Source organism: Equus przewalskii, chromosome 24 (assembly GCF_037783145.1).
Source record: "Equus przewalskii isolate Varuska chromosome 24, EquPr2, whole genome shotgun sequence".
Taxonomy (NCBI): domain Eukaryota; kingdom Metazoa; phylum Chordata; class Mammalia; order Perissodactyla; family Equidae; genus Equus; species Equus przewalskii.
In genome coordinates this window covers 14,446,502-14,461,358 of record NC_091854.1, presented here as the reverse complement: position 1 = coordinate 14,461,358, position 14,857 = coordinate 14,446,502, and the positions used below count along the sequence as shown (strand labels likewise).

The 14,857-nt window shown below is 33.2% G+C and overlaps 1 protein-coding gene across 12 annotated transcripts in view; it reads left to right on the top strand.

The window, feature by feature from the left end:
- Nucleotides 1-824: 824 nt before the first annotated feature.
- Nucleotides 825-14,857, top strand: part of SPATA1 (spermatogenesis associated 1) — a 56,735-nt gene continuing 42,702 nt past the window's right edge. For 10 of the 12 annotated variants that reach the window (XM_070592096.1, XM_070592093.1, XM_070592103.1 and 7 more), the window contains exons 1-5: nucleotides 825-995; nucleotides 5,863-5,969; nucleotides 7,761-7,878; nucleotides 10,960-11,013; nucleotides 11,100-11,328. In XM_070592096.1, coding sequence (XP_070448197.1) covers nucleotides 960-995; nucleotides 5,863-5,969; nucleotides 7,761-7,878; nucleotides 10,960-11,013; nucleotides 11,100-11,328 — 544 coding nt within the window. In that variant the 5' untranslated portion in view covers nucleotides 825-959. Of the gene's footprint in view, nucleotides 996-5,862; nucleotides 5,970-7,760; nucleotides 7,879-10,959; nucleotides 11,014-11,099; nucleotides 11,413-14,857 lie in introns of all 12 variants that reach the window. The other 2 variants (XM_070592100.1, XM_070592101.1) reach the window with 1 other exon arrangement.

The following is a 14,857-nucleotide window of genomic DNA, read 5'->3' as shown; positions in this document are numbered from 1 at the left end:
GGTGCAGACAGGGCACCGCTTGGCACACCATGCTGTGGTAGTCATCCCACGTATAAAGTAGAGGAAGATGCACACGGATGTTAGCTCAGGGCCAGGCTTCCTCAACAAAAAGAAGAGGATTGGCAGTAGTTAGCTCAGGGCTAATCTTCCTCAAAAAAAAAAAAGTTTAAAGAAAAGCTTCTGGTCTGGTGTTGGTATGATTAGCGTATCCTAAAGGATTGTCCCATTTTGCTAAATTCCTTTATAGAGTAATAATTCAGCTATCTTACTTTTCAATTTTTATTATATTTATATTTTTAAAATTTTATTGTGCATTCTTGTAAACTACCATAAATCCTCTGAGGAAAAACACAGGAAATAATACACAAATGTAGCCTAATACACTTAGACTGGCATCTTATTCTGGAGTGATTATTTACATTTATTATTATTGAGGTGTCCAAAACCCAGGAAGAAATGCACATGGTGAAACAATTTTCATCATTCTACATCCATTTGTATAAATTCAGTCTTTCCACTTCCAAAAGTATGTTTTTACTTTATGTAAAATGCTACATATACTTAACCTTAATTTTTGACCAAGAGGAAATGAATTGTTTAGAATGGTAAAATATGTCCTGGTTGCAAGTCCATTATAATGTAATTATCACTTTACTTAGTTGTATAAGATGTATGTTCACGTCACTGCAATTACCAACCCTATTTACTAGTAATATGTCTTTTTGAATTAGAATAACTATGTGATTGTATACATTCCTAAATTTTCATTTTGAGTCTATTTTAAGGCCTTTTGTGTTTTTCTTTTCGCTTTTTGAACAAATCAGAGACCAGAAGTGAGTGGAATGCACTCTTAAGCCAAAAATCTGTCACAGCCTTTATTAAATACTACTTAAAGGAAGAAATATTTTAAAAAACCACAAAATTGCACTGATAATTACCCCATTCAGACATTGGTGAATATGTCCCTCAATCCAAGTCAACCTTCCTCATCAGAGGTAAGAACATTTTTTTTATACTAGAATATAAGAAAAACCTGCTTATCATTATTTTTGGAAAGTTTTGATAAAGCAAAAATATGGATTATATAAGGCATTGTATATTGATTCCTCCATGAACCTAACTTCATGTATCCCATTGTCTGATTACAGTTCTTGTATCTCCAGCTCACTTCCTCTAAGTACCCCAGCCGTACTGGGACCTGCAATGCATTGATCCTATCGCCTTGTTTATTTTACTATTTCTCACCTAGTGATGTCCTCCATAGCTGGCTCAAATACCACAGGGCAGCCTTGATCATTCTCTTGCACGTACTTTTGACTCCTTGCCCTCTCTGTTTCATTGTACTCTTTGGCAATACAAAAGCCCTGGTTAACCCGGTTCTTCACTTATTCTATATCTACACCTACAGCCAGATGTGGCTAGAGAAAAATATACCAACATAAACCAACATAAAGGGATTCTCACTTTAAAGTCATGACTATGAATCTCAAAGGGAACCTTTTGCTGGTAGGCAATTAGACTATCTTCCACCCACTCATTTACTCTTCCACTCTTCTAGGTAATTATTTCATACCCTCTCAAGGCCCCAATACCTTCTCCCCATTTTCTCTTAAACCAACTCCAATCAAGCTTTCACTCTACTGCTCTAGCAAAACTGCTCTTATTAAATTCACCTCTTCATTACTAGATCTATTGCTAAATTCCTATCCTAAACATACTTGATCTATCTGTGCACCACAGTTGACACAGTTGATCACTTTCTCTTCCTTGACGTAATTCCTTCTCTTGGCTTTTAGCAAACACTTTCTCTTGGTTTTCCTCTTACTTCTCTGGTTACTCATTCTTGGTCATCTGGGTCTTCATCTTCTCCTGATTTCTTAATATTGGGTTCAGCTCTTTGTTCTCTTTTCTATCTGCACTCATTCCTTGGTGAGTTCATCCAGTCTAATAGCTTTAAGTACCAACTTTATGCTAAGGATTCCCGAATTTCTATCCCCATCCCAGTCCTCTTTCTCAGACTCCAAATTCATATATTCAACTGCCTACTTGACATCTCAACTTGGATGGCCAGTAGACATCTCAAACTTAACATGTATGAAACTGGACTACCTTTACCTCCCTCCCAAATACCTGTACTACCCATGACTTTCCCCATCTCAAGTGATGGCAAATCCATCCTTTCAGTATCTGAGGCCAAACACCTTGGAGTCATATTTGACTTTGCTCTCTCAAATCCCGCTTCCAATGGATTGACCCTAGCTTTAAATTATATACAAAATATGACCACTTCTCATCACTTCCACTGCTAGCATGTTGATCTGAGCCACAGCATCTCACACTTTAATTATTCTAATAGGTTCATAACCATAGGTTCCATTTTTTTACCCGTTACAGTCTCTATTCTACTGTCCCTTTAAAAGTTATTAAATACAGTAAATTTGGAAGTACAGCATTCTGTATGTCCTGATATGAAGCAATATGAAATGCAGGGCACTATTTATAAAGTATTTTTACCCCACATGATTTACTTGTGTCAATTGAAGGCTATACAGTTTTAACTGTTTATAGGAGACAGCGGGATTGGAAAAATAAGTTAAATGACAGCTTAAGGAGTTAATGAGATAAATTTAGAATGCTGAACATTCTGTAAGACGGACTGACCCAGTCTCTTTTAAAAGTCAATGCCATGAAGAGAAAAAAAGCAGGTCTGGGAAAGTCTTCCAAATTAAAGTTTTTAAGACACACAACCAAAAGTAATGTGTGATCCTTGATTGGATTTTAGATAGAAAAAACATTCTGAGGACAATCAGACAATTGGGGAACTTTAAATATGGACTGGATATTAGTTGATGTTAAGTAATTGTTAGTTTTCTTAGATGTGAAATGATACTATGATTATTAAAGAAGTCCTTATTTTTAGGAGATAGATGCCAAAGTATTTATGGGTATAATGTAATATGTCTGATTTACTTCGAATGATTTAGAGACGGGTGAGGGAAGATGTGGAGGAAGTAAACATGGCACAATGTTAACTTTTGAATCTAAATACTAGGTATTTGGACATTTATAGTATTATTCCTTTTATATGTATGTATGTTTAAATTTTTTCATATTGAAAAAATAAAAGTCAGATGTCATGCTTCTATTAAAACCCTGTATTGACTTCCCATTTTGTAAGGTGAAGATGTTAGAATGGCCCGAAAGACCCTATTTAATTTGTTACTCATCTTCCTGGTTTTTCTGACCTTATCTCCTACTGCTCTCTCCCGCCACACTCTCTGCTTCAATCACACTGGCATGCTCTCACCTTAAGGCCTTTGCTTTAGCTCTTTCTGGAACTCTTTCCCTCTATATCTGCACGTGACTAATTCCATCTTCACCTGCAGGCCTTTACTCAGATCTCACCTTTTCCATCAGCCCTACCCAGACTATTCTATTGAAAACTGAAACCTACTTCCTCCCTCATCTTCCCAATTTTCTTTACCCTGCTCTACTTACTCTTTTTTCCTAGTACCGATCACTTTCTAATGTACTATGTAACTTCTCAGTGTTTTATATTTATTGCTTATTGTCTGTGTCCTTCACAGGATGGGGACTAGTTTGAGGCAAATGAGGCAATTGCCTTAGGTGCAAAATTTAAGGGGCATCAGAAATTCAGTAATCAAGGTAAATATTTTAATACAGTATTTTCAAAAATGAAAAATTAATGTGAAAAATCATGATGAACAAGATATCAACATTTAAGTAGAAATAGAATCCAACAGTGCCATGCCTAGCCACTTTGTAGCCTGAGGCAAAAGGAAGAATATGTGCCCCCATAGACACCTTTTAATGTTTTTTTAAATGGTTATTGGTTTTAGTGAAAATATTATTGGTGAGTCTGCTTCCATTAAAGCCATGAAAGTAAAATTATAATAAATATAGAGTTTTGGTATAAATAGAATATTTAACAAAATAATGTGTTTTAATATATATGTTTAAATTTTTCCGTATTTTTTCAATTATTTTGTTCTGGAAAAAATTAACCATTAAAAATGTATTTTTAAGAAACCATGTATATAGGGGTTCACATTTTTCCTTTTTCCTCAGATTCTAATAGTAGTATTGAATTCTGTCTTTATTTAAATTTTTGATATTTTGTTCATCATGAATTTTTTGCATTAAATAGATTTTTTAAAATATTATTTGCTTGATTTCTGAGGTTTTGGTGCCCCCTTAAATTTTGCCCCTGAAGTGGGTGTCTCACTTGCCTCATCCTCGTTCTTGTCCTGATACCTCATTAGAATATAAGCTACATGCAGGGAAGTATATTCGTTGTATTCACTGACATATCCCTAGTGCCTAGAACTGTGCTGGCATACAGTAGGCACTCATTAAATATTTGTTGAATGAATGAGTAAATCTAAACTCACCATAAATTAATTTACATCATAACATATTTCAAAGATCAAGTAATGTTTAAATATGTTTTCTTTTTATTGCCTATTCACTTATGGAATTAAGATGTATACAAACACTTTGAATTGTGGCTAATCAATTGTTATAGAAAATATTGAAGTAATTTACTTGGTAAAAAAAAAATAGAGTAAAATGTTTAGTTCAAGAAATATTTTTTCTCTTGTAAAACATTAATATGTTTGTGTAAAGGATGAGGTCATGTTTACTTCAAACTTCTTAAGATTTTGCAAATATTTGATAGTATAGCTATTAAATGTTATAGTATTAATATTTGATATTATATAGTACTATATATTATATAGTATTAATAGTGTAGTATGGTATTAGGTATTAATAGTGTAGTATAGCTAGGGAATAATCTTTTAAATGCTCTGGTGTTAACAATGCAGCATGAGGCAGACTTCACTATGAAGTCTATACAAACATCTTAAATTTCTGGTTAATATTCTGTCATCAAAAGATTAGAAGTAATTTACTTGGTCAGTAAAAACTACTTGAGCAAAACGTTCAGGAACCATTTGTATCTCCTATTAAAACTACTAATCACTAATTGCTAACGTTAATAGTAGGTCATATTTACGTCAAACTTTTTAAGGTTTTTTCAGATATTTAATGTTGTTATATATTTATATATGTAAATTTATTATAGAGTATAATCACTTAAATAGTTTAACTTTTAATGTGCAGTGAATTTCAAACTTTATTAGACTAAAAGATAAGACTATATTTGCTATAATTGTCCTGTTTCCGTTGTAGTAACATAAATATTCTTCTAAATAGAAAGATTCTGGTTGAAGTCACAACAAAACATTAATAGAAACAAAAATGGTGTATATAAGCACAGACAAGCTTACAGATATGCCTATGTAAGAACAACCATTTCTTTCCCTGTCACTGGTCAGGAATAGATTCTTCCTGGAATTCTGGGAAACAAAAATATTCCCCAAACCATAGTATTCACATCTTTGCAGGTGCTAAGAACTAGCAATCATCACAACTGTGTCAGGGAGACAATATATAAAGGATAAGGATCTCACAATGTCACCCCAATGGAACTGAGTAGGTAGGAGGCAGGGGAGGCGGAAAGGCTGGTGATAAGAAAGCTGGTCTTAGTCTAGTATTCTTACTGAGGGCCACAGAAAGAACTCTGTATATCAGAGATGTTAGGATAATCTAGGACCACATCTGTGACGTTGTTTCCAATGGAAAATGTGCTGCAAGTGCCACTGTGCCAACTTAAGAACAAAGTTTTGGCTCTTCATTTTGTTTTTTGTTTGTTCTGAAGGATACGTGTATTCCATGTTTATTTCAATTATGTTTATTAAACTTAAATTTGTAGAAGACATCAATTGATTTTTTTCACTTTAAAAATATTTTAACTGACATTATTCTCAATTTATTCAGTTGGTGGAACTTCATGTTTTTTATGTCCCTGAAGGATCGTGGAACTATAAATTAAATACCATTTCAATAGAAGTTGCTAACGAATTCATTTCAGCTGGATTTATAAGGCAAGTATTTTGGGGTCTTGTAACAAAGTGTCTGAAAAAGCAAGCTTTTTTCTATAGAGAAAAATGCTTTCTGGAAATTGAAAAATTATAAGTGAAACATACCTTGTCCATGTGATGGATCCAGTCCCTAACTTAATGGAATACTATCAATAAATAGTGCTGTATAACAGTGAAATCAAATAATACCATAGGAACAGATGTCACCCAGAAAACAGTGAATAGCCTGTATATTACTATGGTTATACACAAAGAGAATTAAGAGAGAAATTATCTGAATTTAGAAACCTGTTGAAGAGCTGTGAATAGTGGTTAAACCAGTATATCCACAATGACTTTTTCACTGAACCATTTAAAAATAGAAAGAGAAGGGCCAGCTCCGTGGCTGAGTGGTTAAGTTCATGTGCTCTGCTTCAGCTGCTCAGGGTTTCACCGGTGTGGATCCTGGGCACAGACATGGCACCGCTCATCAGGCCATGCTGAGACGGCATCCCTCGTAGCACAACCATAAGGACCTACAACTAGAATATACAACTATGTACTGGGGGGCTTTGGGGAGAAGAGGAAATGAAAAACAAAAACAAAAAAATGAAGATTGGCAACGGATGTTAGCTCAGGTGCCAATCTTTAAAAAAATAATTAAAAAAATAAAAATAGATTATATGTATATGTGTGTATGTGCTCTTATGTATATATGTATTTTCACATTCATGGAAACATACATGACATTGTATGATTTGACTGCCTGTTATTTCTCTTGAGTGCACCTCAGTCTTCCTAGTCTTCCCCATCACTTTCTTCAAGCACATAACCTCCTTTCTGTTCTAGAACACGTGAGACATGGACCCACATCAGGACCTTTGTACTTGCTGTTCCTTTTGCCTACATACTCTTTTTGCCTTTACATATGCTCTCTCATCTTCAGATCTTTACTCAAATATTACTGTTTTCAGGTCTTCTCTGATGACTGTATTTTAAATTTCAGCTATAGTCCCTTTCTCCCCTCTCTGCTTTATTTTTCTCTCTAGTACTTAGTAGTATCTTATAAATTATATTTTTTTCTTACTTATTTTGTTAATTTGTCTCTCCCACTACTAGATTATAATGTCTATAAGGGCAGAGATTTTCATCTGTTTTGTTGATTGCAGTGTTCCCATCCCTTAGAACAATGCCTGACCCATACATAGTAGGTGCTCAATAAATATTTATTGACTCAATGAATGAATTATATAGTGTTTCCAGAAGATCCTAGAAAAACAAGAACTCAGAACAACAATAGCGTAAGTGATAACTTTAAATTTTAGACATTGAGGAATGAAGTATCTCTATTGAACAAAGATGTAGAATCTGACAACATTTGATCATCAATGAAATTTTTAGGTACTAGTTAATCCTGTCAAACTTCCAAAATAAATAGTTGTGGCTAAATTATTCTTTGATATATGTATAAAAGTATATAAATTCCATAGCAAAGTTTTGTTTTAACGTTAAAGTTTGGAGGTGGATGAGAAAAGTGGACAAGCATTTCCCTTTTCAGTACAAAAAGGACTTTTATGAACAGTGTTCATTTGCATAATTTTAAAAGGCAGACTTTTAATCGTTTATTTTAAAAAATATTTACTGAAGACCTACAAAGTGCCAGGCAATGTAGAAACATAATGCTTTAAGCTATAAACATATAATATATGTTAAATTGGTATTTCTGTTTGAGATAGCTGACTAAAGTTATCGAATCTTTAGTATAGCCAAAACCTATTTCATTTTACATTATAAGGCAATGTCGTGATATTTCAGAGTATCTCCTCACCTTACTTTACAAGCCTTGAGGGAGCGTCTTGGTGAGTTCCTTGGTGAAGATGCTGTTGCAGAAAAATTTTTATTTCTGAAATGCATTGGAAATAATCTAGCTGTGGTAAGTTTTCTTATTTTTTTCCTTTTGATTAGAGAAAAGCATACTTTAACAAATTATCTTAAATGCATATCAACTCAGCCCCTTAACATACCATGAAATATGTAATCTCAACTATAATGAAATGGAAATATTACTAAGCATATAAATCATCAAGAAAAGGTGAGTCCTGTTGGCTTATTATCAGGCACTAAAATGATGTTGGGTTTTTTGTGTGTGAATTTCCTTGGGAAGAAAGGAAGACAAAGTTAAAATGTCATCATATAAGTAATATATATATTTTAATTTAAATGATAGTGTTTAAAAGCTTTTTAAACAAGTACTTGTGTTTTGAAGAAAAGTGGGTTCTCATGCTTGGGCCACAACTAGCCTTGTTTGTTGTGAAATGATCTGGCTCCAACGTAGTTTTTTTTTGTATCAGCTATTATCTATTGAACATTCCTATTTGTAGTTTCTATGATTCAGTGGTAGGATTTTCTAAGTAGAGAGTTTTCCTAGCTGAAACTCTTAATCCAGCAAGCCATCAGATCTCAGTTTCTGGTTTCTCACATCTATGTAAGGTTTATTTCTTTAATCAAGATTTTTCCATATTTAAACTCTTTAAAATGCAGTATAGTCCTATTCCACTCTAGTGAGCATATTGTATCATTATTATATATTTACTTATGTGATTATTTGTTTAACATCTAACTCTGCCATTAAACTGTAGCTCCCTGTGGGCAGGGACTTTATTTTATTCACTATTGTATGTATAACCAGTACCTAACAAGGTGTTTAATACTTAAAGGCATTTAAATGTTTATTGAACAAATTAAATAAAATGAATGATAATGGAAAAAAATGAACATTTCCCCCCAAAGTATTACTATAAAGGAATTTGCTTTGTCGAATTCTTTGGATCAGCAGCTAGATTTGAAGTTTTTGTCATTAGAGATTTAGTATGCCAGAATATTAATTTAGTGATCTGTAAATTAGTTTTCCTCAGATGGGGAAGAAAAGGAACAACTCTCACAACCTTTTGTTCTTTTTCATGATATGTAAAATTACAATCACAGGTTGTAATCTAGGTTGGGAGGGCCCTTAAAGGTAATTGAAGTCAACTTCTAAAATCCTAATTTTTAAAACTTTTGTGTGTGTGTGAGGAAGATTGGCCCGGAGCTAACATCTGTGCCAATCTTCCTCTATTTTATGTGGAATGCTGCCACAACGTGGCTTGACAAGCGGTGCTAGGTCTATGCCTGGGATCCAAACCTGTGAACCCTGGGCTGCCAAAGCAGAGCATGCAAACTTAACCACTGAGCTGTGGAGCCAGCCCCTTAATTTTTATTATTTTCAACAAATAATTATTGATGTTTTTCTATATGCAAAATGAGAAAAAAGAATTGTATGCAGATCTTGTCCTTAAAGCATACTCAGCATAGCAATAAAGATAAAATACATAAATAAGTAAGGAGCATATTTTGTATATTCAGAAGAAAAAGAGATTACTTCCAGCAGGAGAAGAGGAGAGATGAAGAACTCTGAGGAAGAAGAGATATCCAGTTTGGATCTTGAAAGATAAATATTTGATCTTGCAAAGATGTTGGGTGGGAAAATCTGAGCAGAGAAAATAGAATGAGCACAGAAGTGGAAAAGCAGGCAACTAAGAAAGAGTAGTGGTTCGTTTTGCACTGGAGCATTGACTGTGTGAAAGGGAATAATAGAGAACAAGTTATAAGAGTAGTTTATTAAAGATCTCAAATGCCAGATTAGTAAGTTAGGGGTTTTTTTCTGAAGCCTTGAAGTTTTGAGCAAAAGATGACATGATGAGAGCCTTAAGAGGCTAGAGGCAGAGATTATAACCAGGTGACTTTTGCAGTAGTTGGGCAGGAGATAAGAAGGGCCTAAAGAACAGGCTGTGTCTCAGATTTCATCTACTGCTGTTTTCTCCTTGGTTCTACACTTCAGCCACAAAAATCTTCCTTTGGTTGTCAAATACAGCAAACTCCTTTCTCACTTACGGTCTTTGCACTTACCTGGAAAGCACTGTCCCCTGATTTTCAGACAGCTGCCTTCTTTTCATAGTTCAGGCTTCAGCTCAAATATTATCTTTTCAAAAGGGCCTTCTCTGACAATGTAGTTTTTAGATATTCTTTTTCTAAGTTACTATCTATTACATCACTCTGTTTTATTTTCATAAATCACATATCACTATCCTAAATCATGTTTATTTAACATTTACTCCCCCAAGTAGAATGTAAGCTGCGTGAGAGCAGAGACTGTCTTGTTTACTATTGTATCCCCACCATATATAACACTGCCTGACACATAGTATGCCCTCAATGTTTGTTGAATGAATGAATGAATAGCAAATGAACTCTATGGATTTAATATTTAGGAAATAAAGTTTATAAGGTTGGACTTTGAATCCCAACTTGGAAACTTCCTAGTTATAAAATCTTGGTCAAGTTACTTAGCTTCTCTTTCCCTCAATCTCATTGTCTGTGAACTACAATAGTTTTATATATATATATATGCCTATTACATGGAATTGAGAGGATTAACTGAGCTAATAAATGTAAAGCACTTACAATAGTGCCTGATACATAGTGAATCCATGCAAGTGATAGCCATAATTATTATTATTAAATGACATAGAATTTATATTATATTTAGTACAGTGAGTAGAAATAGCATTATATTTTACATTTTCTAGAATCTAGTCTTATTACCAGCTTTTAGATTTGATTTCTATGTCACAGATATGCGCCTTCTGCAAAAAACATAGAGGTAAGGGGCCGGCCCCCATGGCCTAGTGATTAAATTCAGTGCACTCTGCTTCAGTGGCCTGGGTTCAGTTCTGGGGTGCGGACCTACACCACTCATCAACGGCCACACTGTGGCGGCGTCCCACACACAACACAGAGGAAGACTGGCACAGATGTTAGCTCAGGGCAAACCTTCCTCAAGCAAAAAAAACCAAGGAAGATTGGCAACAAATGTTAGCTCCGGGTGAATCTTCCTCAGGGGGAAAAAAGTAGAGGTAAAAATAATTGAAAAATGTTACAAAAGCTTTAATTTTTTTTCTCATGTATTTATTTCTAGGTGAAGACAAAGCAAGAATCAGAACTGAAACTCAAATCATTTGCTCCTCCATATGTATGTAATGTGATATTTTAAGCTTATGTTTTAGCTTACTGTTTTTTAAATTACAAATTAATTTTTTTTAATTTCCTATGTTTTAGGCTCTTCAACCAGAATTATATTTGCTTCCTATAATGGATCATTTAGGAAATACTTATTCAGTGTCAACTGTTTCTGTAGAAGGGCTGCAGACTAATAATGGTGTTGCTGAGGCTGATGAAATAATCCACAAACCAGTTAGTGTAACTTTGTCAAAGGAAGAACCTGGAACAGATCCCAGTTTTTTAGAAAACACTTTGAAAGAGCTCCTTAACAAGAATCCAGAAGAAGGTGATTTCAACTGGAATGGGAAAGACAAAGAGGTTATTATAGTACATTTTAGCAGTCAGGTCTTTGAGCAAATTCTGGGCAAAGGTATCCTTACAAATATGTATAGTATGAAAAGAGAGCTACAATTCAAATTGGAGATTTTTAAAAATAGTTTTGCCAGGTGGGAGAAAAAAACAATGTAAGCACTATTCTAAAATAAAAACAAAATCGTAATACTTACAGCACTTAAACTCTATCACCGTTTCTTCTTTTATAAGAGTTTCAGATGAAGTTAAGGCTAAAGGAGAAGAGAAAGGAAGGGATTCCTGCATAAAACTTTGGCATTATTATTATAAGTCCAGAAGGCTTTTAGCCAGGAAAACAGTATCAAACCAAAACAAAACAACTTGAATATTGGGAGGCATTTGTATTTCAAATAATTTAATATTTTTTATCTGATTACAGCCATCAATTTACTGATAATTCAGTTCTTAAAACATGATAGGTAATTAAAAAATCAAAATTAAATTTATATAGATAAAGCTGGTACTACCCTCTAAGAATTGATTGAAAAAAGAAAATCAGTTGGATTTTTTTACCTAATTACATACAGGAAATAAACTGTGATGGAAAAGCGAATATACCACACATTTATAAATGAAATGAATTTCCCCCCCAAACTAATGACAGCATCCATTACAGCTGCAAAATACACTTGTTCTTAGCCTGTTGCATTTTTCTCCATCTTCAATTATAGCAATTGTTATATTCTAAGTTTATGCTATACCCAGAGATTTTCCAAACTTAACACTTTCTTTAATCTTAGGTGCATTTAATAGTTACTGTTCTGATGTGATTACTATTTCTAATGAGACATGTGGATGAGAGCCACCTGTTTTATTACTTGATACCAGTGAGATGCTCAGTGAGAGTCTTTACCTCTTTATCTAGGCATGTCTCTGCAATGTTAATGTTGCTTTCCAGTCATGCTGTTACTTAAAGGTTAAAGGAAAAAAACCCCTGGGGAAAAAGAATTCAGAGTAGAATCCTAGTATTTCTGAAAAGTACAAGGTCAAGTGGCTAATAAAGTAGGCAGTTGCCCTATATAAAGTTGTGAGTAGTGTTATATTTCATTCGCTGGGCCACTGGCCCAATTCTTGAATTATGCTACTTGCATAAAACCCAAAAAATCTTTGGTGAGAGTACTTAATCCTCTGAATTTTGTGTAGGTGTATCTTTTAAATGGTATTAATTTCTTGGTGTATTACTCCCAGAAAATTAACTATTCTTTAAATAAGAAGCCAATGTATGATCATTTTTAGAAATCATAGAAACTTCAATAAGTATAAAGAAGAAAATAAAGATTAATAATAATTGCACCATCCAGAGATAGCTTCTGTTACTATTTTGGTGTATATTCTTCCAATTAGTTTTTCAGTTCTTCTATATAATAATTATTTTTTTAACTTTTAAAAATGAGGACACACAGAAATTCTTTTAAAGACTCTTCTTTGATTTTAAAATATATTATGGACATTTATTATCAATAAATATAGATCTACATCATTATAAAATTTCCTTATGGTATAATTTATTTATTCAACCCTATATTAATGTTTTTTCTATTATGAATAGTGCTGCAAGCAACATTTTCTAAATACAGCTTCATGCATTTGTCCTGTTATTTTTTTTAGAAGTTTAATGGCTGTTTCAAAGGTAATGATTTTTTGTTTATTTGTTATTCTACTTCTTCTGAGAAGAGCTTTCCAGTCTTGTGTGGGTCTCTCTGGTCACATCCTCTTCCTTCCTCAATAAAGATAACTACTACTTTGATTTTTTGAGATAATTGTTTTCTTGCTTTTCTTTAAGTTTTACAACCTGAATATATATTCCTTAACAATACTTTAGTTTTGTCTGTTTTGAATTTTATTTAGATGGAGTTGTATTGGAAGTATCTTATTTTGGACTTGCTTCTTTTGCTTGACATTGTAATTTTAAGATTCAACCATGTTGTCACATAAAATACTATTTCATTTCTTTTCATTGTTGTATAACATTCCATTATATAACTATATCATAATTTGTTTACCTATTCTGCTGATAGATATTTGCTTTGTTTCTGGTTTGAGGCTTTTACAAATACACTGTTATGTACATTTTTGTACATGACTCCTAAATGTACATGTGCAAGAGGATCTCAAGGGAGTATACCTAGGATTGGCATAGTTTGCACGTGTTCAGCTTTACTAAATAACGTATGTGCGTTTTCCAAAGTGGTTGTACCCAGCAGCAATGTCTGAAAGTTCTTATTGAACCATAACTTTGTCATTCTATCAGATATTTACCCTCTCCTTATTTCTCTGCTCTACATTCTGGATAATTTCTTCAGATCTTTCTTCCAAATCTATCTTACTGATTTGCTCTTTAGCTGTGTTCTTATCTCCTGTTAAATCCTTAAACTGAATTTTTAATTCCAAATATTTTATTTTTCTTTTCTGTTTTCTTTGGTTGAATAGTTTTTCATATGTTTAATGGCCATTTGGATTTGCCTTTAATTCAAGTGTTTTGCCCATTTTCTTTTCTTTCTTTTAAATATTGATTAATTTTATACACATATATGGTTTCTCCAGCATATCTGTGTGCATGCATGTGTATGTGTATGTAATTCATTCTAGATTTCAGTTTGTGGCTTGTCTTTTTATTCTCTTTATGATTCTCTTGATGAAAGGAATTCTTAAATTTTGTCAACATGATCTAATTATTTATAGAGGAAAGAGTATTGAGGCCTTCTACTAGCTATCAGTTTTACTTTATGTATTTTGAAGCTCTGTTATTAGATACATATACATTTAGGATTAATATGTCTTCTTGATGAATTGACCTCTATATTATTATGTAATGTTTCTCTTTATCTCTAGTAATACTTTTTATGTTGAAGTTTATTTGTTCTGATGTTAATATACCCACCCTGGCTTTCTTTTGACTGTCATTTGCATGCTGTATCTTTTTCCATTCTTTTACTTTTATCTATGAATTTATATTCAAGGTGGGTTTTTTGTAGATAGCATATATTTAGATCTTACTTTTTTATCCAGTTTGCCAATCTATGCCTTTTAATAGGGGTGTTTAGACCATTTATATTTAATGTAATTATTAGTGTGGTTGTTAAATCTACTGTCTTGCTATTTGTTTTTTATTTGTCTCCTCTCTTCTCTTTTCTTTTTTTTCCTATTGTTTTGCATTTTTGGGGGGTAATTGAGTTTTTCATGATTCAATTTTATCTCCACTATTGGCTCATTAGTTATTCCTCGTTTAAAAAAAAACTCATGGTGGTGTCTGTAGGGTAGAGGTCAGTAAACGCCTATTATTTTATTTTAATCCATGTCTATGGCTTGTTTTTTATAAATAAATTTTTATTGGACCACAGCCATGCCCCTTTATTTACATATTGTCAATGACTGCTTTTGCACTACAACAACAGAATTGAGTAGTTGTGACGAAGACCATATGGTCCATGAGCCTGAAATATTTATTATCTAGCCCTTTAAGA